At 38.2% G+C, this 26211-nt stretch overlaps 1 protein-coding gene across 1 annotated transcript in view; it reads left to right on the forward strand.

Annotated features, from left to right (window-relative positions):
• PIG-N (Phosphatidylinositol glycan anchor biosynthesis class N) overlaps positions 1 to 18072 on the forward strand; it is a 34835-nt gene extending 16763 nt beyond the window's left edge. The window contains exons 12-16 of the mRNA XM_076204136.1: positions 9536 to 9699; positions 9917 to 10107; positions 11696 to 11794; positions 12313 to 12504; positions 13739 to 18072. Of these exons, the coding sequence (XP_076060251.1) occupies positions 9536 to 9699; positions 9917 to 10107; positions 11696 to 11794; positions 12313 to 12504; positions 13739 to 14002 (910 nt within the window). The 3' untranslated portion in view covers positions 14003 to 18072. The remainder of the gene's footprint in view (positions 1 to 9535; positions 9700 to 9916; positions 10108 to 11695; positions 11795 to 12312; positions 12505 to 13738) is intronic.
• The last annotated feature ends 8139 nt before the right edge of the window (positions 18073 to 26211 follow it).

Consider the following 26211-nt stretch of genomic DNA (forward strand, 5'->3'; position numbering starts at 1 on the left):
TATTGCATACCTTCTCAAACTCCATCACTATCTGCCAAAAAGAAATGCTGAAAGAAATATTGCATTAACGAGTAAAGAAGACCTCAATTTTTTTTTTTTTTTCATATTTCTCCAGAAAATCAAATAATCATTCTAGTGTTGGCCCTACTACTAACAAATAGTGGAAACACTACAAGTAATGAGGCAGAGAAGGCTGAACTATTAAAGGACTTCTTTTCTTCTGTATTCACTATAGAAAACATTCCTGTAACAACAGCACCTCTTATTACAAATGAAACAGTGGAAGTTCCTGAATTTTCTATTTATATAATAGTGGGAAGTTTGTGATGTTAAACCAAAATTTAAACCAAATGATTTGCAAGAAATTAAATTAGTTAAAGGAAGGAAAATCACTGGGACCAGATGAAATTTATCCAAAGCTTATTAAGGAGTGCAGTATAGAAGTAGCATTACTAGTTAGAATTCATATTTGACAGTATGATTTGTGATGGTGTAGTCCCAGTGGATTGGAAGAGGCAAATATAACACCCACATTTATAAAGAGTTTTAAAAATCTTCCAAAAAATAATAGACTTATAATTCTAACATCATTTGTGTGTAAAGTTTTTTAACCTATTTTAAAGGACATGGTACATTTTTGCAACAACACAATTAGTTACATGATTTCCAAATAGGTCATGTCCAACAAACATTTTAAAATCTTTAGAAGACATTACTCTGTTCTTAGATGAGGGTAACTTGGTGGATGTCATCTATGTGGACTTTTGTAAAGCTTTTGACACTGTCCCTCATAACAGGAAGCTCGCTGGCTGAGCGGGTTAGGGAGTTGTTACTTGCGGCGAAGGTCGAGGTGAGGGCGGTTCAAATCCTGCCACCAGCGAAGTTGAACCAAGGGCATGGTTCATTAAATTCCATGCTACAAAGCCCTCTGTGAGGGGCACCGTCCTAGCCTCCCGATAGGGGGGAGTGTGTGACGTTAAACCATATCAAACCCTCATAACAGACTTATTTTAAAACTAAAGCCACATGGTATTAATGGATTACAAAGGATTACAAAGGCAAAGCATGCCGACAGGAGACCTTTTGATCCATATCTAGGTCGGATGCAAAAAAAAAAAAAAAAAAAAAAAAAAAAAAAAAAAAATATTAATAATAAATTAAAACTAAAACAATGTAAATAACAATTAAAATACATAAATAAATGCATTGGTATAGTTGAATAACAAACAAACAGGTAAATAGTAAATGATAATAAATTGACATATAACTAATAATAAATGAAAATCAGACAGACAAATTATAACAAAACAAAAACAAATAATATAACATAAATTATAATAATTACAGCATCTTACTTAGGTATTTATCTAAATGATTCTTAAAGCTTCGAACTGAACTACATTGCACTACCTGTGCAGGAAGTTTATTCCATTCATTAACTACACGGTTGGCAAAGTTGTTTCTACCTACTTCCAAATTGAATCTATTTCCGGACAGTTTGAGACCATTGTTTCTTGTCTGATTCTCATTCAATGTGAAAATTTGGTCACTTTTGATGTTGTCAATTCCCTTTAAAATCTTAAAGACCTGTATCAAGTCACCTCTGAGTCTACGCTTTTTTAGGGAAAACAGATTCATGTGCTTAAGTCGATTTTCGTATGATTTATTTTTTATATTTGGAATCAGTTTTGTGGCTCGCCGTTGTACTTTTTCCAGTCTGTCAATGTCTTTAATGAGATTCGGTGACCATACGGAAACAGCATATTCCAAATGTGGACGAACTAACGATTTATATAGCTTGTTCATGAGTGATGGACTTTTTAAATCAAAAGATCGCGCAATCAATCCCAGAATCTTATTTGCTTTCTCAGAGGCTGAAATACACTGCTTGGATGATTTGAGGTCGTTACTGATAATTACGCCGAGATCTTTTTCACTATCCACTTTTGTTAACGAATTTCCAAATAACTTGTAATCGTACTTACTGTTATTTTTACCTATGTGCATTACCTTGCATTTACTTGTGTTAAATTTCATTAGCCACTTTTCAGACCATTGCTGTAATTGATCTAAATCTTCTTGAATATCTAATTGGTTTGAGTGATCATTTGCCACTCCGCACAGTTTTGTATCATCAGCAAATTTGGAAACAGTAGATTTTAGTCCATGGTCTATATCATTTATATATACTATAAATAGAAGTGGCCCAAGAACGGAACCCTGAGGAACTCCACTTGCAACACTTTTCCATCCAGAAGTTTTTCCATTTAAAACAACTCTCTGTTTTCGACCTTTCAACCAATTACTAGTCCAACCTAATAGGCTACCACTTATTCCATGCAAAGCTAATTTAGTAAGTAGTCTTTCGTGTGGGACGGTATCAAAAGCTTTTGCAAAGTCTAGATATATTAAATCTATATTGTTTCTTTTGTCATAATTCGAGACAACTGTGTTGTAGAATTCGAGTAAGTTAGTCACGCAAGACCGTTTCCGTCTGAAACCATGTTGGCTATCATTTATCAAACGGTTACTTTCTAATGGGCCGATACTAAACTGGATTAAAGAATGGCAAAAAAATAGAGTTGAATGAGTGGTCTTAAATGGTCACCCCTCTGGCTGGATAAAAGTTAAAAGTGGTGTTCCACAAGAGTCGGTACTTGGACCGTTATTGTTTCTTATTTATATAGATGACCTGGATATAGGTTTGCACTTATGTGTCTCTAAATTTGCTGATGACTTAAAGATATATAAAAAAGTACTTACAAGGATGCAGTTTGTGTATAGAAAGGTATAAATAAGTTATGTATATGGAGTGAGAAGTGGCCGATGAAGTTCAATAATGACAAATGCATAACAAATGACATGGGTTATAATAACCTATTTTTCAATTACAGTATGAAAGATCACTGGATAATAGAATCAGACTATGAAAAAGATTTAGGGGTAACAATTGATAAAAAGCTTAAAACCATCTAAACAGTGGAATGATGCAGTAAGAAAGAAAATAAGATACTAAGATTTATATCTTACTCATATAGTACTGACTACAAAACTAAAGAAGTAATATTAAAGTGTTACAACATTGGTAAGACCTACTTTAGAATACTGTGTCCACGTAGTGTCTCCTCATTTACAAACAGACATGGACTTACTGGAATGTGTGCAAAGAAGAGCAGCTAAACAAATTCCCAGTATGCTCACTTATCTTATGAAGATAGATTGAAAGAACTAATCTATATCCTTTAAGGTATAGGAGATTGCATGGAAACCTTATTCATGTTTTTAAAGCACTTAAAGGGGTAGATAATCTCAACTTTGAAGAATTTTTTGCACTAGAAAATAACAGAACAAAGGGTTATAGCTACTAAATTAGGAAATCTGGAGCAAGAACCGAAATAAGGCATCATTTCTTTAGTAACGGGTAAATTGGTGGAACAAATTACCTGATAATTTCAAAGTTTAATTTTTTTTTTTATTATGTATTGGAAAATAACAGGAGTCATAACTACAAAATTAAGAAATCTAGAACAAGAATTGAAATAGGGCAACATTTTTGTAGTAACAGAGTGGTAAATTGGTGGAACACATTACCTGATAATGTGGTCTCATCCAACACATAATTTGAAAAATAATTTAGACAAGCATATGATAAATAATATAGGCATCTTTATATAGTTTTAATTTTTATTTTCACATTCTATGAAATGGCACAATGTGGCAAAGAATTATTGACTATTTTGACAACTAGCTGTAATGGTCTGGCATTTTTTTTATTTACAAATAACTTCTCATTTTTACCTAGACATCTCAAAATTGCTCAGATCTAACATATTGCTTGTATTGTGTGATTGGATCTTGACCTGAAGCATGTTCTTATGTTCATTATCTCTGCAAACAACTACTGGTTCACCTTCCACATCTCTCCACTATCTCTAACCATCTCCAATCCCCAACCCATAACCCTCGCATTTACCTCCCATACCACCTCATCCATGTACACATTGTAGCCCTTGAAAGCTACACTATAGGGTAGCATAGGGAAAGATAAAGCATCTTTAGACTTTGTTGATTTATTGAAGCAAAGCTGTTGATGATATTACAGATCGGGGGGACTATTGTCCCGCAAGAATGAAATATATTCAGACTGAGGACCTGGGGGTCCTGGCTGTGGTGTTCCCCCTATGGGGAAAGTCCCAATATGGTGACACAGTTGCCGGCATATATATGCAGAAATTGCAGCATCAGCATTTGTGTGTGAGGTTGCCTATTCTCTAAACATTCTTTCTAAAATAATAGTTGTGAGTTAGTTATAGTACAATGTATCTAGTTAGCATTAGTGAATATGTCCTTGATGTAGTGTATAGTTTATAGTTATGATTATAGGTGTAAGGAATGGTTTGTATGTGTCAAGCAACACTATATACTTGTTTTGGAAACTTTCCATTGGGCAGTGGCCTGATGTGTGTTGTATGTTAACTCAGGTGTTTATGATTTAGGAATGTTGAGGTCAGCAAGATTGGAGGTATTGAAAGGTGCTAGTGCCTGTTGACATCCTCATGCATGTCTGTGGATCATGTGTCAGGCATGTGACATATCGCATATAGGGTCATAGGGTTTTATTGCCTCCTGACCTCATTGAGGATCCTCATACCTTGGGTCAAAGTTCAGATGGCAGGGGTTTAGCCATGAAAATTATAACTGCATAATGAGACTGATAATGCATCAGGTCTCTTGTGAGAGACATTGACTTGAGAAAGCCATTTTGGCTTGAATGAGTTCTAGTAAAAGGAATGGGTTTATGTATATTATCATATTGTGATATGTATTCAGTAAGCACTAAATGTTTTTACTGTTCCTTTAGCATGTCATTCTTTTCTTGTCAGTGAGAATTTATGGGATTATGTCTTTGTCACTGATTTGGGATATCTTTTTAATGAGATGTTTAATTCCATTTTCACTGTAGTTTAAATGAGATTCATGTAGCACTTTCACTGAGTACCATAGTTTAATGAAACAAAATGAATGCAAAAATCCTAAAAATCAGTATTTGTTAGTTTGTCTGTGTAAAGTTATTTGAGAATATGTTGTAACATATCTAAAATATAAGGGCATATATTAGACATGGAACAATGGTTTGCATCAGAGATTTATGTAGTGCACATCATTCCGTAAAGGGAAGACTATTCTCTTGTTCCAATGAGAACTTTACACTGTGTCAGTTTTCTGCACTTTACTGGTAATCTCTTTTCTGTGGGATTTCTAATCCTTAATCACACTTTCATGTATGGGGCATATGGATATCAGTGTTTACATATGATAGCAGTTTTCTTATCATGCATAATGTTCAGGTAGGACTATAGTGTAGGAGTTTGGAGTTATTTCAAATGGGTTGATACATCTATTTATGTATGTAAGGATGTGAATCTAGAGATTTTTGTTGTCTCTGGGAAATATCTAACATCTATCCTAATGTTGCTTAAAATTGATTGGCCAGACTGTTATCATATATTTGTATTGTTGAACTGTTTATTTTTGTTTTCTCTACTATAGAGTTTTACATGTGATAAATGACTGTTGCATATATTAATTGTATCGTGTTTGTTTTGTGCATGTCATGTCAGGGTTTTATCGTGTTTTTATTGAATAATTGATTATTGGCGATACTCTGTGGGAAATTATCATACTTGTAGGGTAATCAGCTGTTCCTATCTTCACTCTTATATTTTGATTATGGAAATCTGTAAGCTTTGTGTTATGTTCAACATAGTTGACTTTGAGTTAAAAACAATATATGTTTGAGATGGAGTTATTTTGTTCATAAATACTAGAGTTAGTGTATGGGTTTTGATTATTGTTTATGTTATGGAATAATGATTGGCTATCTTTGTTGATGAAAGAGTATTAGGATGGTTTGGACACATGGAAAAAATTAGTGAAGAAAGACTAGTAAAAGAGGTATGGAAGGCAGATGTGGAGGGAGTGAACATGAAGGGACATCCTAGGATGAGGTGGATGGATGGGGTGAAGGGGGTTTTGGGGAAGAGACGGGAGAGGACAGAAGACAGGGTGAATGGAGAATGGTTGTATATGGATGATGTTGTGATGCATGAGGTGGAATGAGGTAGGATGTGTGAGAAAATTTTGATGCAGCCTGAAGGGATTTCTCCCCGTATTCTCCTTTATGCATGGGGGGACGGAGAGGGGGGGTCGCCGATTTAATGAAGCGGCCTTGCTGTGGATGTGCTATGTCTTGCGACACTGCTTCTGACCCAGGGCAGTGGACAAGGTGTAGGGATGACCCGTCATCCAGGAGGTGTTAAGAGGAGAGGGAGGGTGGAGGGGTGTGGAGTATTCAGGGATGGAATGGGTGGGAATGTTTTTATGCCTTTCCCTTTTTGGCTACCTCCCTTGTAAGGGGGAAAAAGCCTTGGTATATGTATGTATGTATGTATCTTGAGAATGTGTCTTGAATTGTGTGAGGTCTATCTGAATGTTGGTTGGATTTGTTGGAGTTATATTGTATCAGAGATGAGTCAGTAAAGTGGGAGAGTTTTATTTATTCAGTTTGAAATAACATGGAAGTTTATTCAATTTGACTTTGAGTTTAAAGTAATGTATATTGGAGATGATTGTAATATTTTTGTAATTATTGGAATTTGTATTTAGGTTGACATTAATGATGTGTGGTTGGGTATATAACATTTTATGTGATATATATTAATTGTGAATGTCTGTATATCATTCCTAGTATGTTATAATATGAAGGAAGTTAGAGAAGATTTATAGAGGGAACAAGGTTTGCTTAAATAGATCATAATTATGTTTTCTTTCAAGATATTATGACATCTATTTATATCTATGAGATAGGAATGTTTAGTGATACTGCATATTTTCTACTGTATGTGCTGATTTGTTCATTGTGGGGTTTGTCATTGTACTTTTCTTGGTGTTTGATTTGTTTATTTTATTCTATGTTGGAACTTGGTGACTGACTGTGAGTCTGCCTTGGAGCAGGTTGGGTTGGGGGTGTGGGTGGATGTTGCTGAGTTGTTGTTGTTACTGTTGTTCCCTAGATTGTCTGTCCGAGCAGTCCCGTCTCCCCAAGGAATGCCACGGCTGAAACGGGGTTTTCCCACAAATCCTTTATGGATTGTATGTTGTGTTGTTGGTGTGCATGATTGTGCATAATGCAGTCTTCCATGATGTGTTGAATAGTATGGGGTGAAGTGTTACACCAGTGTTGACTGGTGAGAAAAGAATTTGAAGAAAGAGAGCCTTTGAAATTATTGTATTTACCTAATTGTAGTACATAGGAAAGGAACAATGTTCATTGGGTCCTGTCTCCTATCTGTATACCAAAAGCTTTTTCCCCCTTATAAGGGAGGTAACCAAGGCAAAGGCATGTACCTACCTCCACCCATTCCACTCCCCTCCACCGCCCTTTCCTCCCTCTCATCTCAGCTCCTCATGGATGATGGGTCATCCCTGTATCCCACCCACTGCTCTGGGTCAGAAATAATACAGCAAGACACAGGACATCCTCAGCAAAGCTGCTTCACTTAATCAGCAATCCTCACTCTCCATCCCCTCATGCAGAAAAAGAAAAGACGGGGAAAAATCCCTTTGGGCTGTGTCAAAATATCATTCACATAAGTACCTCCTACCCCTCATCCCCTGCCCCTCCCTTGTATAACAGTATCATCTATACACAGCCACTCTCCACTCTCCACTCATCCCTATCTCTTGCCCTTTCCATTCCTTGCTCAAGAGACATTCCCCTCTTTCTCAATGCCCCCTTCACCCCATCTCCATCCATCTCATCCTCAGTTGTACCCTCAAGTTCACTCTACCTCTGCCTTACACACCTCTTTTTACAAATCTTTCTACACTCATTCTTTCCATGTGTCCAAACTGTTTTCTTTCATCAGCCCTATCCTTTTCCACTCCCACTCTATCCAACCTAGTAACCCCTATCATACTTCTCAGATATTTCATATCAAACTCATTCAAACTGCCTCTCTTAAATTCCAAGTCTCTGCCCCATACAAAGCTGTTGGCACAATTACCCCTTCATACAATCTCCTCTTTGCATTCATTCCCAGATGCCTATTTCTCATTACACTTTTTAATCCCCCAAGGCATTTACTTGCTTCTCTCAATCTACAATTTACCTCTACCTCCACTTCTCCCTTTCCTACCACATGTGACCCCAAATATCAAAAGCTATCCACTTCCTCCAGCCTGTCTCCTTTAAGACTTACTTCCAATTCACTGGTGTCCTCTCCCCTTGTACATCTCATGACCTTGCTTTTACCCACGTTTACCTTCAACTTTCTCCTATCACATACCTTCCCAAACTCCATCACTAACTTCCTGTCTCCTTCTCTCCAATTTATACTTAGCCTCAAATTCATGTATAGTTCTAACTTATCTATATCCTTGATTTCCAATTATCATATTTAGATTTGAATTCATGTATTATTTGAACTTGGGCTATATCACATAAGCTGTTCCAAATATTTATCCATCTACATGGAAAACTGTATTTCTTCATATCCTATAGACATATGGTCATCCTTAATTTGTTCCCATGACCTCTTAAAGGCCTTCCATTTTTAATCAAGAGATATCCTTTGTCAGTGTAATCTATCACCTTTAGTAACTTGAATACTGTAATCATATCCCTCATTCACCTCAATCTTTCAAAGTTGGCAGACATAGTGCTTTTAGTCTTAATTTGTATGGTATATCTACTAGGTTGGGAATCAGTAAGATTGCTTAAAACATTTTAGGAACTATAGCATTCCTCATAGATATATAGATTTATGGAACAAGTTAGGTGAGAATATAATCGAGGCCAACAACATAATCTAAGGCAGCAAAAAGAAAGCAAAGAAATGGGATCTTGTGAACACTGTTCTAACCCTTATACTACAACTAGGTAAATATAACCATGTTATTCATTAGTTTCTGTAATATTGATTACACAATATCTATTCATTTATCCAGTAACAACAACATGGTTCATTAAATTCCATGCTACAAAGTCATTTGTAAAGAGGTCTGTCCTACCCTCCTGTTAGGGGGAGTTTTGCGATGTGAAACTGAAACAACCATTGCACAAAACTGGTTCATATATTGTTTGTATGTTAAGACATAACAGATAGAAATTACTCTTTGTATTCCACACTACAAAGTCCTCTGTAAGAGACACAGCCCTACCCACCTGATAGGAGAAGTTTTGCCACATAAAATCAAATCAGTCATCACTCAAAACTGGATCATATATTGTTCATATAGTAAAACATAACTGATAAGAATTACTCATTGTATTTATAGAAATCAGAACAGATTTTTAGCTCATACTCTGTGCTTTTCTATGGACACAATGTTTATATTCACTGAAGCACGCATTCTTTCTAATAAGTTGGTGCACTTGTAATCACACCAGCACACTTAAAACTTAAATCTGATTTTTTTTTTCATTACTGCAGTGGTTCTGTTTTTATCCTAATGTATTGTTTTTATTTTTCAGGTGTGGCACAGATAAAGGAATACCATTTCCTTTCTCAGTCACAATGGTGGCTCAAGGTGTAATGGTATTGACCTCTGTATATGTTGTCCATACAACTGCATATAGCATTGCTCACAAAGATGGACTTCCTATTGAAAACCAGCTTGTATCTTGGGCATTATTAGGTGTGTAAAAAAATGTAACCTAGAAAAAATATTCGGTAATTTTAGAAGTGTCTCGAAATGATATGAGGAGGCTTTTGATATTTTACTCATGGCATAAACTTAAGTGTCAGAATAGTATCAGGAATTAAATGTTCTCTATTGATACTGTATGTACTTAAGAAAAGTTAACTCAATACTTGTGGGATTTGACTAATAGATTTTTGTTTTTGTTTGACAGTTTTGACCTTCATAATTCCATTGTTTGGATCAAGGCAAGTCATGGCCCGTCTTTTAGCCATCACTTGTGCCCTCCTGTGCCCCTTCCTCCTCCTATCCATCCGTCATGAAGTGTTCTTCTATATTGCCCTCAGTATCGGCATGTTCCTCTGGCTCATTCTAGAATATTATTTAGGAGGTGTCAGTCTTCAGGTATGTAATACAGTTTGTTATTCTTCAAGTTTTCCAGTACATCTGCAGATTAGGTTATTGCCCTTTACATTGCATGTAGCCAACATTGTAGGGTCTGTCATGACACAACAGCTCAGTCATACATACAGCAGTTTTGTGTGAAGAAACAAATCAAAAACACAGTACAGCAAGTTGGACCTATTGCAATGCATCCAAACCCACACCAACCAACACAACAGAAACCTAGACCAAGAATTATGTTAAATATTCTACAAATAAATGTAAACAAATGCACAGAATTGGAACAGGTGACCTAATGTTGGCCTGAAAATCCACTGGCTTGCCACAACTAACAAGACTTTGCACTACCAGGGATTTCTCACAACCCATTGCATGGGAGTGGGATGATGAGTGTGAGTTTTGTTTGATGGGTGTAGGATGGATGTCTGCTTTGACTGTCACCCCCTTAGAAGGGCTGAAGGCCTTTTGGTATATGAATGTGACCATGATGAATGGAGTAAAAATTTCTTGTGTCATGTTGCCTTTCATTTTTCACAGGTTCCCACTGTTTTACTTCCTGCGTTGTTTCTTCACCCAGTGTTAAGCAGCCCTTGGAATAAAGTTTTATATATAGATTATACTATTATTTGTCAGTGCAGTTGCAGGAATCATTTAATCAGTCCATTCCCATAGGACTCTCTCAGGGTCCCCATAGAGTCATCTACAACCTCTGGTTCAGTCCATGCATCACTCAGTGAGGATATTTTGTGTGGCTGTCTAGGAGTGAGTGTAGGAGAGTGTAATATAAAGTGCTCTGTGTTGTCTTTGTGGTGGTTGCATCTGGGACAGTTGGTGTCAGCAAGACTGATTCTGTTTTAGAATAAGGTGGTGACATGAATACAGGCAAACCAGTGCAATTTCTGCACACCTTTGTTGTGATTTCTCTGTTGGGTTGATTTCTGAGAGACTTTGGTGAGGTTGAGAATTTGGCAGTATGTTGTGAAGTGCTTGTTTTGTGACCTGAGAGTGTGTTTATGTAATGACATATTATTGGGTACCCGGGAGTAGGATGCTCACTGGCTAAGTGGGTTAGAGCATCGCTAGTTGTGGTGGAGGTTGAAGTGATGGCAGTTCGAACCCAGCTGCCAGCGAGTTGGACCAAGGTCATGGTCCATTAAATTCCATGCTACAAAGTCCTCTGTAAGGGGCACCGTCCAAGCCTCCTGATAACAGGAGTTTGCAACATTAAACTGAATTATCAATCACTAGGGAGTAAATTGTTTTAGATATTTAAGTAGAATGGCTACCTGGGTTAAGAAGGCCTTGGTATATAGAAGGAAATATACCATAACTTGATTAGAATGCTGGTAATTTCTTTCTTGTTTGGTGGACTGCATTTGTGTGATGAGACATAATGGATGGTTGGGTTCAAGGTTACTAGTATAAAAATGTTTGCTGAACAAGAATTTTTACAAGTAATTTCAGATTACATTCACATTGTACAAGATTATGATTAAATATTTTCAGATTATTTTTTTTACATTAGATGATAATAAGACTACATCATGTATGATATTTTCATTGACATGTTATTGTCACTCTCACACAGCTGGCAACACTGAAGTTTGCTTACTTTCAAAATGAAACGGCTACAAAAGATGGAGACCGACTTATGGAGTGGTCGGATGTGCGAAGAGCATATTTCTTTGTATCCTTTTATGGCATGTGTACCTATTTATTTTTTGAGATGGGAGAACTGAAATTATCATTCCTGGAAACTGTGTAATGAATCAGAGTGACTTGTGTCTTTGAATTTTTAAGATTGTTTTATATGATTAAATGTAATTATATATATATATATATATATATATATATATATATATATATATATATATATATATATATATATATATATATATATATATATATATATAAAACCTTGTCTGTGGTATTGGATGCATATCTTTTTTTTTATTGTATTAGGAAAGTTTCATAATTGGGAATAGTCATTCTTTGAATATGCATGTAGCAGTCATTTTATAACTTAGACAAATTAATTTAACACCTCAAACAACATGTATGTATGTATTAGGAAAGTTTCATAATTGGGAATAGTCATTCATTAGATATGCATGTAGCAGTCATTTTATAACTTAGACAAATTAATTTAAACAATTCATCGTCATACTAGCAGTGCATCAAGTTATTTTTCCTATATAAAATCAGTTATTTTTCATATTTCTAGCATTCTTTGGCACTGGAAATTTGGCAAGCATCAACAGCTTTGACCCAACCTTTGTATACTGCTTTGTGACCGTCTTCTCTCCTTTTGTTATGGGAGGTCTCCTCTTGTTCAAGATTGTTATCCCTTTCCTTTTGGTCACCTGCTTCTTCCATGCCATCTGCACTCTGATACAGGTAAGATTTCTTAATAGAGACAGTATCTTTTGAATAGAAATATTTGAGAGTTGTTTATCATGTGATTATTTCATCTCATCATATTCATTTGGTTGTATCGTGCAGGAGTTTAGTAAGGCTCATGTTATCCTGTTCCCAAGTTTCTTTTGTTCAACATAGGTAACATGTAAATATTCCTTGCCTGTACCACATGATAGGCAAATGCATGTGGTGGTTCTGCAAGATGGACAGTGAAGCTGCTCATTTTCAAAACCTGTCAACCTTCTCACCTCCATCAGGAGAGGTGCAACCTTGAGGGGCTGACATTTGGTCCCCAGACTGAGGCCAGGATCTCTATGAACTTTAACTATATTTCTTACATTTTTTTATACAGAGCTGACAAGCCGCAAATGCTCCTCTTCTCCTCACACTTTCAATCTGTGACATAAAAACAGTCCTACATTAATTCAAAACAGACAACATTCCAAAGTTTCTTCCCAGAGTGGGAGGGCCCAAGGACCATTGCCAGCCACTGTGAGGCTGTGGAATTTCAACCTACTGGAATTTGAGGCAACAATTGATTGCTCAAGGAGAAAATACAAAAGATAGGAGTAAATGGAGAATGGTTGTAAATGGATGGAGAAATGATAAAGCCTGAAGGCATCTTCTCTGTTCTTTAGATTTTTTGAGTATACAAGGGAGTGGGGGGCATCACCATATAATGAAACAGTGAGGGTAAACTATTTCCATCTATCAGGCCCTGCTGTGTCTTACTGCAGTGGTTTGGAACCAAGTGGTGTGGCAGGGGAGAGGGATGATAATTGTTGTCTCAAGTTTCACTGACTAGAAAATTGCAGCCCCACAGTTGCTGGCAATGGTCCTTGGGTCCTCCCATAGGTCTCTCTGGGAGGAAACTTGTAATTCTATCTTATTAGTATAGGACTGTTTTCATATAGACTTGTAGTAGTAGTAGATGGAAGGGAGCACTTCCTGGATGTCAGTGTCAGCTCTCCATATATAAAAAGGAAGAGGGAAAACAGTTGAAGTTGATAGATGGAGATCTTTGGCCCAGTGCCACACCCTTGGGAAGTAGACCTCCAGATAGATGGGAGGGTGTTGATGGGTTTTGAAGATGGGTGGCTGGGAAACAGTTCTGGATCATTGGTTGCAGATGCCTATCAATGATCCCTCAAGTTTGTGTTGTATCAATCCAGGTAAACATGTTTACAGCATATTACTTTATCTTTTTTTGCAGGTTCCAACTCGAGCTGTGTTCTACACCTTCTTGGTTATGTCTGACATCATGGCCCTCCATTTCTTCTTCCTTGTGCGCACAGAAGGGTCCTGGCTGGACATTGGAACTACGCTGAGTCACTATATTATTTCCATGACAACAACCGTCTTCCTTATTTTTCTTTTATTCATCGCTAAATTCCTTACGCTTACCAAGTTTGGTAAAGAGCCTAAGGGGGAGTCTGTGTTGCCCAGGGTGTCGGTGGGAAGACCACACAGGGACTAGGGGGGAGCAGAGGTGACAGAAAATGAAAGTCAAGAGGCCCTTGGCTTTGGTCACCTCGAGATGTCACAAGGGAGTGCACAGAACAGCACACATGCTGTGATCGATTTCAGTGAAGGTTGTCATAATGCTGTTCCAAGAATTATAGACTGATTCAAGTTTAGCTTAACGCCACTCACCGAATATTGTATGGATGCTAGGCATGAAATATATTTTGAGTGTGTGGAGTTGTAAACTAGCTAAGATTAGGATCTTTTATTGAAGATTAATGCCATTTCTCATTATTATTACTGGCAAATTTAATACTTTCACACATGTACATTTATATGTACATATATATATGTATAAAAGGGTGTATATACTGTCTATTTTCATCTTTGATGGAATTGAGAGGAAGGAAGAACCTTAAATGTTTTTTTGATTAAATGTTTAAAGAGTTTGGTGGGGGTTATGACAATGAATAGAGTGAGAAAGGAGGTGAGGCAGAGAGTAGGAGTAGAAAGTTGTCAGAGAAGGTTGATCAAAGAACATCAGGATGATTTGGTCACATGGAAAGAACAAGTGAAAAAAGACTTCGAAAAAAAGAGTGTGAAAGGCAAAGGTGGATGGAGTGAACTTGAAGGGAAGATTAATGGGATGAATATAGTAAGAATTATTCTAATGAATTTTTAGAACTGCACAAAACGGTAAGAGGTGAGGTCCAAAGGGCCGAAGCCATTGGGGTGGAGCTAGGGTCCAGGGTCTGCTTAATTTCTTCAGTACGAGTCAAATTCTAGCATGCAGCATCGGATGCCTAATGTATGATGCATCACACTACTTGTGTTATAAAATATAAAGTCACTGCTATATTGCTCATTCTCTTTTACTCTTAGTAATAATAAAGACAGAAAACGTGATCAAAGCAGTTCACAGAATTCAGGGGTCACACAGCTACAAAAACAAAATAAATATAATCAAGATGCTGATGGCATTCTCGTATGCCCACTCGCGCCTCATGATGCCAACGTAGGCATCGTCATATCAAAGAGGTTAAAGCCTCTGCAAGCCAGCGCTTTGTGGATTTTCTGAGATGGATTCTGAGTAAATGTGAGGGGTATTTTACTAATAATTTTAGCCACTATATTTTATAAAAAAATGTTAGAATATAAAATTTGAAAAAAAAAAAAAAAAAAATCTTTATCATTTCCACTAAATACATACAAAATATAATCCTCTCTTCACCCCTGGTAAAAATCAACATTAAACTTATTACAACTACATAATATTTTCACTTAAAATGCACCTTAAATAAGGCAATGCTCTCTTGCTCCCAACAGATGACAAGGGACAGTGTTTTTCTATCACTTTTTCTGTCTTTTAATAAATTTTCACATTTTTCTTCATGCACAATGTCTTCTTGTATTGTTTGTCTTTCTTTTAAGACTAATTATATCCTTTAGATCCATAAAATTCCTCTGTATTACATAGATATAAATAGAGACACAATTTCAACAACTACTCTAGTGAAGACACCAAAAATTTTCATCTGCACAAATTGCCTTTTTCCAAATGCACATTTTCATTTACAACTGCACATTTAATGCTCTACTGCATGTTAGAATAGTCCCTGGAATAGATGGGGTGAAAGGGGCCTTAGGTATAAGGGTCTGTTGAGTATGGAAGGGGCAAAAGATAGGTATGAGTGGACAGTGGTTATAAATGGATGAGAATTTGATGCAACCTGACAGGAATTTTTCTTATCAACTATGTATTTGAGTGGATGAGGTGGAAGGATTATCATATGATGAAGCAGTGGGGGGAAAACCAGCTTTGACTGTCTGGCTCAGGTGTAGAGGTGCTTTATCTTGCTGCGTTACTCCTGACCCAGACAGTGCGTAGGGGACAGGGATGACCCTTCATCTAAGAGGAGCTAAGACAAAAGGGACAACAAATGGGTGTTAGATGGGTGTGGTAATGGTGTGGGATGGGTGAAGGGTGGGTGTATGCCTTGACTGCACCACCACACTTATAATGGGGAAAGGATCTTTTGATAAATGAGTCTTTGCTGACTGTTCATAAAAGGTGTTTCTAAGCCAACTATCATGAGTGGGTTATCTAATCACCAGAACCTAGAAAAAAAGGGGAAGATGGGAATAGTGTCTTTGTTCTTAATGAAAATTATTTATAATAATTATATATAATTTTTTAATGTAACATATTCCCTATTGAGAATCTCCATTCATTTTCCTTCTTTATTTTTTCAGCCCTCTATTTTTTTTTTTTAGAAGAAAATGTTCATATTTGACCAGGCTCCTTGACTTTAATAATGTTTTAGTATGTACTGTACGACAAAAGCAAATCAGTTGTTATACTTAGATTTCCAATAAAGCATTTGATATGGTCCCATGCAATCAACTACTTAGTAAATTACACTCATGTGGCATCACACAGGTGATATTCTTAATTGGGTCAAAGATTGGCTAACTGAGAGAAAACAATGGGTTGTAATCATTAGAAACTCATGTGACTGGTGTGATGTAGTGAACAGTGTTCTCCAGGGATCTGCCCTTGGTCTGGTTCTATTTTTTATTTATGTAAATGTTATAGATGGTTGTCTGGTATGTAAAATATATAGATTTAGGGATGACACTAAAATTGCTAGTAAAATCAGTAATGCTGTGGATAGGGACCAACGACTCTCTGACTTAGATCTTTTAGTTGAGTGGAGCAATAAATGGCAAATGTAATTTAAAATTATAAGTTAAGTTTTGCATATGGGCAACAAAAGCAGCTAATGATTATTCCATGAATGATAACCAGCTTCAGAAAACAGATCAAGTAAAAGAGCTGAGTCTCAGAGTATCTAGGATCTGAAAATGACTCTTCAGTGCACAAAACCTGCAAAAACTGCCCAGCAAATAGTAGGATTTATTGGAAGAGTATTTGAACACGACTGACTAAGTAATAATTACTGTATACAATTTTCTTGTAAGGTCTCATCTCAAAAACTGTTCAGTGTTGTTCCCCATATCTTGTAAAAGACATTGACAAACTAGAAAGGGTACAATGTAAAATAAGTCAAGGCATAAGAGGGTCTGGGAGGTTTCCAACCAGAACCCTATGGTTTGGGTCTTTTAATGTGTGTGGGTGTGGTACAGATGAGAGTAAAAGAGAAGAGATAGGCATTATATTTGTGAAAAGAAAGATGGATGTATTGGCACTAAAAGTGAAACTTAAGTTCAAAGGGATGGGTGAGTTTGAGTTTGGGAGTGTAGTGGGGAGGGTGTTGGGAGTGAAGAGAGGACAAGGGAGCGAAGGTGTGGCTATACTAGTAAGTGAAGAGATAGGTAAGTGTGTGGTGGAGTGGAAGGAGGTTTCTCCAAGGTTAATGTGGTAGGCATTTGGAGTTCATGAGTGAGAGTGAAGGGAAGTTGAAGGTGAGCCATTTGTTTACAGATGACACTGCTGAAAGTGAATTCTCATTTAATATTAGTCTTGATTCTCATTTATTATTAGTTATGTCAATTTATTATTATTTACTATTTACTTGTTGATTATCTAACTATACCTATGCATTTATTTTATTATTATTGTTTTTATTTATTCATTTATTTGTTTATCATTATTATGATTTTCTTTGCATCCGACCTAGATATGGTAATCCTTTGTAAATGTGGGGAAAAGTAAGGTGATGAGATGTACAAGAAGTCATAATACCCTTGTGTCATTTTGTCCATATACCCAAATCACCTTGACATTCTCTGGTCTATCTTGTGAGGCAGCTTAGACCAGAAAGTTTTCATGTACCAAAATACATGCATACATATGAATACATACCAATGGGCCTTTTTCCATTTATAAGGGTAGGTGGGTGAAGATTGGGAACTGTGTCAAAGCATACACTCACCCAACATCCATATTGTTCCTGTCCAAAATCCACTGATTACCCCTCCCATCTTAGCATCTCATGGACAAAGGTTCATCCATATTCCTCACTACACCTCTTGGGTCTAAGGCAACATAGCAAGGTATGCCAAGAAGAAGGAAGGAAGGAGAGAGAGGAAAAATAATATATACCGGTATATATATATATATATATATATATATATATATATATATATATATATATATATATATATATATACCGGTATATATATATATATATAATGAAACTTTCTTATTGTTTTGCAACTAGTCATAGTCTACCTTTATGTTAATTATTCTGCAATATTGGAGTTGCATTAGTAATTTTTTGAGGTGAATCAGCCTTCTGCTTGTGTTGCATGAATCTCATCTCTTCTGTAGCCTGGGCAACAGTATTTGTCTAGTTCTTACACTGTTTAGCAGAATTTCATGAAAATATGCATGCCATCAATTATTTTTCTTCATTAAACATGAATGTTTCTTCATACTTTTACCTTTTATGCTACTCTGGTATATTGCTTCTGACCCAGGGCAGTGGGTGGGATACAGGGATGACCTGTCATCCATGAGGAGCTAAGATGAGAGGGAGGAAAGGGTGGTGGATGGGAGTGGAGTGAGTGGGAATGAAATAGGTGGGAGTGGGTACATGCCTTTTGACTTGGCTACCTCCCTGGTAAGGGGGAAAAAGCCCTTGGTGTATAGATAGATGGTATATTCACCAGTCATCCTGCTTTGTGAGTTGAAGTGTTCTTGTTCAGTCTCTAATAGCTGCCAGTATTCAATAATTTTTTTTTTTTTGCTGTCCATAGAACAGTGCCTCCTGTATTAATTTCACTCCATATTTCTCCTTATAATAATATACAAATGAATGTATACATTTTTTTTGTGACATATGTGCAAAATGGTGCTAGTATGTATTACTTATGAGTATGAGGATTAAATTAGAGAATTATATATAGATATAGACTGAGTAGTCACATATGAGCTTTTGAAAAGGTACTGTATTATGACAGTATATCAGTTTCTAGATAATTTTAAACACATTTCATGGCGTGCACCAATTATTTTTGATTTACCTGAAACTGTACAGTTCATTTTGTGACATAGAAGTGTGAACATACACTAAAACTTGTGTATGTATGATTCAATTGTTGAAATGTGGATGTGAATTATGTACTGTAGTATTCTGTTTTTGATTCTTAAAGCACAAGCATTATACGTCACAAATACACAAAGGGTTATTGGATTGTACTATCAATTACATGCATATGCCAAAAGGCCTTTTCTTATGAGGAGGGTGATCAAGTATGAGGTGTGCAGTATATACATTATAAGTATTGAATTGCAATGAAGGTAGTGTTGATTATATTACCTTTAATTTTTGTATATATGCCATTCTTTTACATGTGCTTTCATTACTACCTGCATAAAAATTTTGTCAAGCCTTGTTATATTAACAAGGAAATAATGCTGTAGTAGTTCATTGTAATGAGAAGTGATGTTTACTGATATTCTTAGTGTTCATATTATTTATTCATTTAAGTGTTGTGTTTGTTACAGGTTTGTTACTGAAATGTTTTTGTCAACAACTACTGCAATTTTGTAAGTCCTTAGAAAGTTTTTCTGTGTATCCTTTCCACTTCTTCAGTCACATTTAATTTTTTTTTAATCTTTCTTTGTACCAAGGGTTTTTCCCCCTTACAAGGGAGGTAGCCAAGTCAAAAGACAAGTGTCCACTCCCATCCACCATTTCCTCCCTCTCATCTTAGCTCGTCATGGATAACAGGTCATTCCTATATCCTGCCCACTGCCCTGGGTCAGACGCAATGTAGCAAGACACAGCACATCCAAAGCAAGGCCGCTCTCCGTCCCTTTCTGTAGAAAAAAAAAAAAAAAAGAGAGAGAAGATGGGGAGAAATCCCATTGGGCTGCATCAAAATATCATTCATACATAGCCACTCCCTATCCTCAACCCCTCCCCTTCCTTAAATCACAGTATCATCCATACACATCCATTCTTAATCATCCCTATTTCTTGCCTTCTCCCTTCCTTGCTCAACAGACATTCCCCTCTTGCTCAATGCCCCTTTTACCCTATCCATCCATCTCATCCTTGGTCATCCCCTCAAGTTCACTTCCTCCACCTCTGCCTTCCACACCTCTTTTACTAATCTTTCTTTAGTAATTCTCTCCTTGTGTCCAAACCATCACAGTACTATTTCACCAGCCCTATGTGTCATCTCCTTTTCCACCCCTGCTCTCCTCCTCACCTCCTTGTTTCTTACTCATTTTAACTTTTTCTCTCTGCCTCTCTTAAATTCCAGGTCTCTACCCCATACAATGCTGTCAGCACAATCACCCTTCACATAGTTTCCTCTTTGCATCCATTCCTAAATGCCTATTTCTTATAACACTTTTTTATGCATCTTTTCAAATGCACACAAAGAAATGTTGGAAAAACTAGACCTACCCTCAGTAGAAAGAAAAGGTGACATGATATGTTCAGACCAGTGAATGGAGTGGATAAAATTGACATAGAAGATCTTGTAGTGTGGGACATGAGAGTGACAAGAGGTCATGGAAAAAATTGGAAAAGACAAGGTGACTGAAGGATATCAAGAAACCTGTTTTTCCATAAAGCTTAGAAGAGGAAATAGCTTAATCATAAACCAAACAATTTGATTAATGTGAGTCAAAGGGGACTCTACAAGGAACCCTACAAATGTAGCTTTTTCCTGTGCAATAGGTAAATACAACCGGGGAACAACTATGGGTACTTGTGGTGGTCCTGTGAAATGGATGATAAAGAATATCATCTTCCTACTTCCCATTTTCAGAACCTACCAACCCCCTTACCTCCACTCACAGATGCCATGAGGGGCTAGTACTCAGTCTCTGAACTGAACCCAATATCTCTGTCAATTTCCACTGTATTTCCTCCACTTTCTCACGTAAGGAGAGCTGACAATCAATAACTGCTCCCATCCTCTTGGTATAAGCCATCAATACAGAAACAGTTCCACATTAATACAATGAAAACAATTTAAATTACCTTCCCAGAGAGATCTATAGGAGGGTCCGAGGACCACTGTCAGCCAGCACAGAATTGCCTAGGAAATGATACATATGCTCCAAATGTATGTACCATACAGAAGGCATGGAACATATTTTCTTTCACAACCCTACACTCACTCATTTAAGGTAACATTGCAATGTTTCTTCTTTACATGGCATATGGGCCAATCTGGTATAGGCTGTGAGCCAGATAGGGTGTCCATGTACCCCCCCCCCTAATCACTCAACGAAATTATGTTTTTCTGAAGCTCCTGAATCTACTGAACATGACTGAGAATGTTACCATTGAAAATATAGGGATGTGCTCCCTGTTTTGACTGCTTTTGTACAGATACCACGTGTTGTGTTTTTGGCCTCTGTAGGGTTCATTCTTGGCCTATAATCTCAGTTTATATTCAGTGATCAACAAGGCCCATATAGCGTTGGAAAGCATATTCAATTACCTCCTTAATGGTGTATTCTAAATCACCATATCCTGCATATTGACTTTCACATGACCATTCAAACACAAAATTGTTCCTGTGAAATATGCACAGGCATTAGCAAGTATTTTAATTATTATAGTGATATATGCACAGGCATCAAACATGACCAAAAATACACCCTATGTCATGTGGCATTCTTTTCATGCCTGTACATATTGAAGTTTTGGGCCTTTACCAGTTACTTGAAACCTCACCCCTGGGGCATTCTCAGGAAGAGTGCGTCATAGACTTGGGTTTTTGTTTTACCAAGGGTGGGTCCCTTCCCAAGCTCAGCAGTCTCCCCTAGCCAAGATCCACATGGAGAGACATTTTTCTCTCATCAATCTTGTATTTAGTCCTCTTCAGACTCGGAGTTGTCTCTACTGGGATAGTCCAGATCTGGAGGTATGTCTACCTCTTCAGAGTCGGAATCCTCATCACTAATGTCCAATGATCCTTCAGTAATGTCTGCCAACTGCTGGGGCAGCACACATCCTTCATACCAAAGAGGCTCTAGCTTCCTGTCAATGAGAATCCAACCATGCCCATCACTCACTACAGGGATATCAGGATTTGCAGTGTGGGCTCGTTTCTATATACCAAGCTGGTAATTTACCCTCCAGATGTGCTGCTCCAAGCTTCTCATGCACAGTGGAAGTTTGGCCATGTCAACTGTTTTTGAACGACTTGTGTGGTCATCATCTTTGACACATAGCTCACTCATTATCACAAACAGCAGCTCATTAATGCTTCGAGTATGAGGTCATATTCAGAAAGGCTTAGGGCCTCAGTAGTCCATGATCCTTTAACCATTACCTTCTGTCTTCCTGTCGAGTTACAAAATATGCAGTTGGGTGAGAACAGTATCTTGTCACCATATGATTCCCTACAGCTTTGCTTGCAGTGTGTTGGAGTAGTTTCGTTAGCTGAATCTAAAGGTTTAAGGAGGTAGCTGAGATTCATGGTGAACCTTTGGTAACATTCCTGGTGATATGCATGCTCTTCAGTAAGGGTTTCTGGTATTAGTTCACAGGTACTTGTCATCCTGTAAACTGATTCCAGGGGCTGGTCCAATCTCTTGTCACAAACCTTTTTCAACCTGGCTAGTCTGGCAGTGGGATCATTCATTGCTGACAGTGGCACCAGAGGTTATGTCAGGCCAGGCACGTGCACTGCATTTCTCACTATCATCGCAAAACCTTTTTTTTTTTTAGGGGGGCTGCTTCCACCCAGTCATCTGTTTCTGGATTTGACATGACCCAGTTTACTTTCATCTATTCGCTACCTGAAAGAAAGATAAACAAATTAAAAAAAATCATCTTGATTTTTAGAACAAATTATTATTGAGTTTGGTATTTTGACTGGACATTCCTAAAATTGCGTACAAATTTTGTTTGAATGGACATGTGAAAGTCAATATGCAGTATACAGTGATTTAGAATACACCATTGATGAGATAATTGAATATGCTTTCCAATGCTATATGGGCCTTGTTGATCAGTGAATATGAACTGAGATTATAGGCCAAGAATAAACCTTACCGAGGCCAAAAATGCGACATAGGGTACCTGTACAAAAGCAGTCAAAACAGGGAGTGCATTCCTATATTTTCAATGTCAACATTCTAAGTTCAGTAGATTCAGGGGCTTCAGAAAAATGTAATTTTGTTGAGAGGTTGGGGTGGGGGGTGCATGGGTACCTTATCTGGCTCACGGCCAAGTACCTATGGCTGAGTTTCTGGAGGCCTTGGGTCTTCTGAAAGATGTCTGAGGCTGAGAAGACACTGCTTTTGATATTTCAAAACCTTAGAAATATCAAAATTACTTATCAATAAAAATATGATGTTAATTGTCTCAGAAAGTTTTCAGATTAAATACGGCATATATTCATCCATTTTCTCCTAAGATAATATCAATTTCCTGTTATTAGAGTATTTAAAGATCTCATTTGCATCTTAAGAAATTGTAGGATTAATGATTTCAGACGCATAAGTAATTTATTAAAAAAATAGTCATTGTATGGATACAGCTGTTCATATCTGGAAGTGTATTGTGTATGTCTGGCTGTATATTGTTTATGAATATTAGAACTGATATCAATTAAGTTTTTTCTTTTACCTTCCATTTTCCCACCATCTCTTCCTCTAGTGGAGGGGTTAGGTTCTGCTCTCAAAAAATAACCACCTGTTGCTTCTGACCCAGGTAATAGGTGGAAGACAAGGATGAACCTTCATCCACAAGGAGTTAACCATTTCAGTACAAGTCAAATTCTTGTGCACAGCATCGGCTGCAATACATATGATGAATCCCAAGTGCACCTGGGATTCAGTTACCAGAAGCAACGGTCCTTGAGACGCAGATTGAAGAGCAGCTTTTCTACCCATCTGGGAGTGGAGCAGAGTACTAGGGGTTCATATGCTGTCACCCTCTTGTACCACCTCGCCCGTTGGGAAACCTCTGCCTCGAGACTGAGTTAGAGGTGCCACTGCGTGCACATGCTAATGCCTTAGTATCGGAGTTTGAGCTGGCTTCTGCTAGGGGGGACCTGGACGTCGACCCTGGGGCGCTGGCGAGCAGCCGCGGCTGCCGCGTCAGCGAGGTCGTTGTCATGGATACCGACGTGACTCGGCACCTAGTTGATAACGACGCTCCGTCCTTTGCGGTGTAATTTGTGCAGGAGCGCAAGGATATTGGTGAGTAGGTGGACATTGTCTCCGGGCTCTGCGTGTTGCAAGCAGCTCATCAAATTCAGAGAGTCGGTGTGGATAACCACGGCATTGGAGTGGGATACGAGGGCGCGTTCTAGGATCCCCTGTATCGCTACGCCTCGGCTTGGAGAGAGGACCCGGAGTCGCTGACTCTCCTGCCGAAGATACATCCATCAGTTACGAAGGCAGCTCCGGCCGCGTGCGGGCTGTTTGTTTCCACCGATCCGTCTGTGTAATACACCGCGTATCCAGGTCGCGTCAGCTCTCGGATGCCATTGTCTGCCGGCACACATGCTCTGTCTGTGTGGCATGCACCCTTCCCCGGGAGTGACGCCATTTTGAAGGTCACGGGAGCAGGTGCCCACGGCGGCGGGCATTCGTAGTCCGGGTGGGATGTCGGTATGCCCTCCTTGAGGAGAGGTTGACGTAGTTGGAAGGAGTCCAGTAGCTTGGCCGCTTGAGAGAGGCAATTTTTGAGGCGAAGCGGTGCATCTACACACTCTACGGAGGTGTAGATGGCTCGACTTAGACCTGTCTCGCCGGGGGAGTGGAGTGCGCGGGCAACAAAGTCCGCTCCGAGCATTCTGATCCTGAGTTGGAGAAGTGGAAGTGAGGCTTCCCGATGGAAGTTGAGAACTTTGTACCACCGTTGTGCTTCCAGGATGAATCTAGCCGCATCATTCTGGTATGGCTCAAGCCGCTGGAGTTTTTTCGCGGCCACAGTAATGAGAGCCGGGGCAGCATAATCTACGATAGAGCGCACAGCTTGTACGTAGTACGTGCGTAGGACTTGATGCGTGACATCAAGTGCCCTTCCGCACATGACCCTCATTACTGTGGTTCTGGCTGTCATTCTGCCCCTGAGGTGGGATGTTTCCCTGTTGAAGGCGAGTCCCTTGTCGATCCATATGTAACTCCATGTTTGTCATTTGTAGTGGAATCTATACGTAATTCCAAGTTTGTCATTTGTCACTTATTTCAGGTGTGCTGATCATTGTATCCAGGTAGAAATGATACTGGAAGTCCTGCAGTATTGGGTTCGTTCCTCCGTATGTCAAGCCAGTTAAACTAGTAAGATTAATTAAGGTTTTTCTTACCCCGTAGATATTTTCAAAGGGTGCAACGTGGACCAGGCAAGATTGTGGAACCTATAGGAAAAGGGGAAAATAATCTGGTGTTTTGCATCACATAATTTTGCCAGAATCTTATGGGGTGGTAACCACTTCCGCATTAAAACACCCTAATTTGTTATGATAACAATGATGTATTTACCCTTGGAATCTTTCGTAGACACACATTGGGCAAACAGGTGAGAAAAGGGTAAGTCTTTCCTTTGGTTTGTCAGGAGATTATATTTGGAAAGCTGACTTTTAGTATTACTGCCTCTGGTTGTATTTCGGGGAAGATTATCAAACCTTAATGGATCTGAGTCAATTAGAGAATTTGTGAGAACGCAATAACATAGATACCTGTGTCACTCAGGAAGGAGCCACGTCCTTTATAGGAGTATCTATGTTGAAGCGCATACTTCTTTTGCCAAGTTTGATAACAACAACTGGACGTTATGATATGCAAAGAATCTATACATGCAATAATGACTTTTCCCATTATCAAAGAGAAAGTCAGATACAGTTTGTGTAGCTGATACCTTTGTTGCCCTTCTACCCCATGTATAGTTCTAAAGATATACTTAAGGCCTTTGTTTGTTTGTTTTAATAAATTTATTACGCCCGTGGGCGGCAAACAATAGTACATCTATCACAGCATTGTGTTAGAGGACATGTCATATATTATATACATTCTTTAAATGGAGACATAATACAATAATCATTCAGGATTCCCCGAAATGGTGATGGCGGGATAGTGGTACTATGTAAGTGTTTACATATAATCATCATGCCCCGTCTCCGGGGAATATTGTCTGTCACTATGGGTCACTGGAGACAATAATACCAAGGGTGTTCGTATTACGACGGTTACGCAGCCCGTACGGTGATCACCGTGGCATATCATCCGTCTAGGAGCCCCGTCACACAAGTCGACTCCCAAGTCCGAGCCGAGCA

This window comes from Oratosquilla oratoria, chromosome 20 (assembly GCF_046742065.1).
Source record: "Oratosquilla oratoria isolate Oo_2021 chromosome 20, ASM4674206v1, whole genome shotgun sequence".
Taxonomy (NCBI): domain Eukaryota; kingdom Metazoa; phylum Arthropoda; class Malacostraca; order Stomatopoda; family Squillidae; genus Oratosquilla; species Oratosquilla oratoria.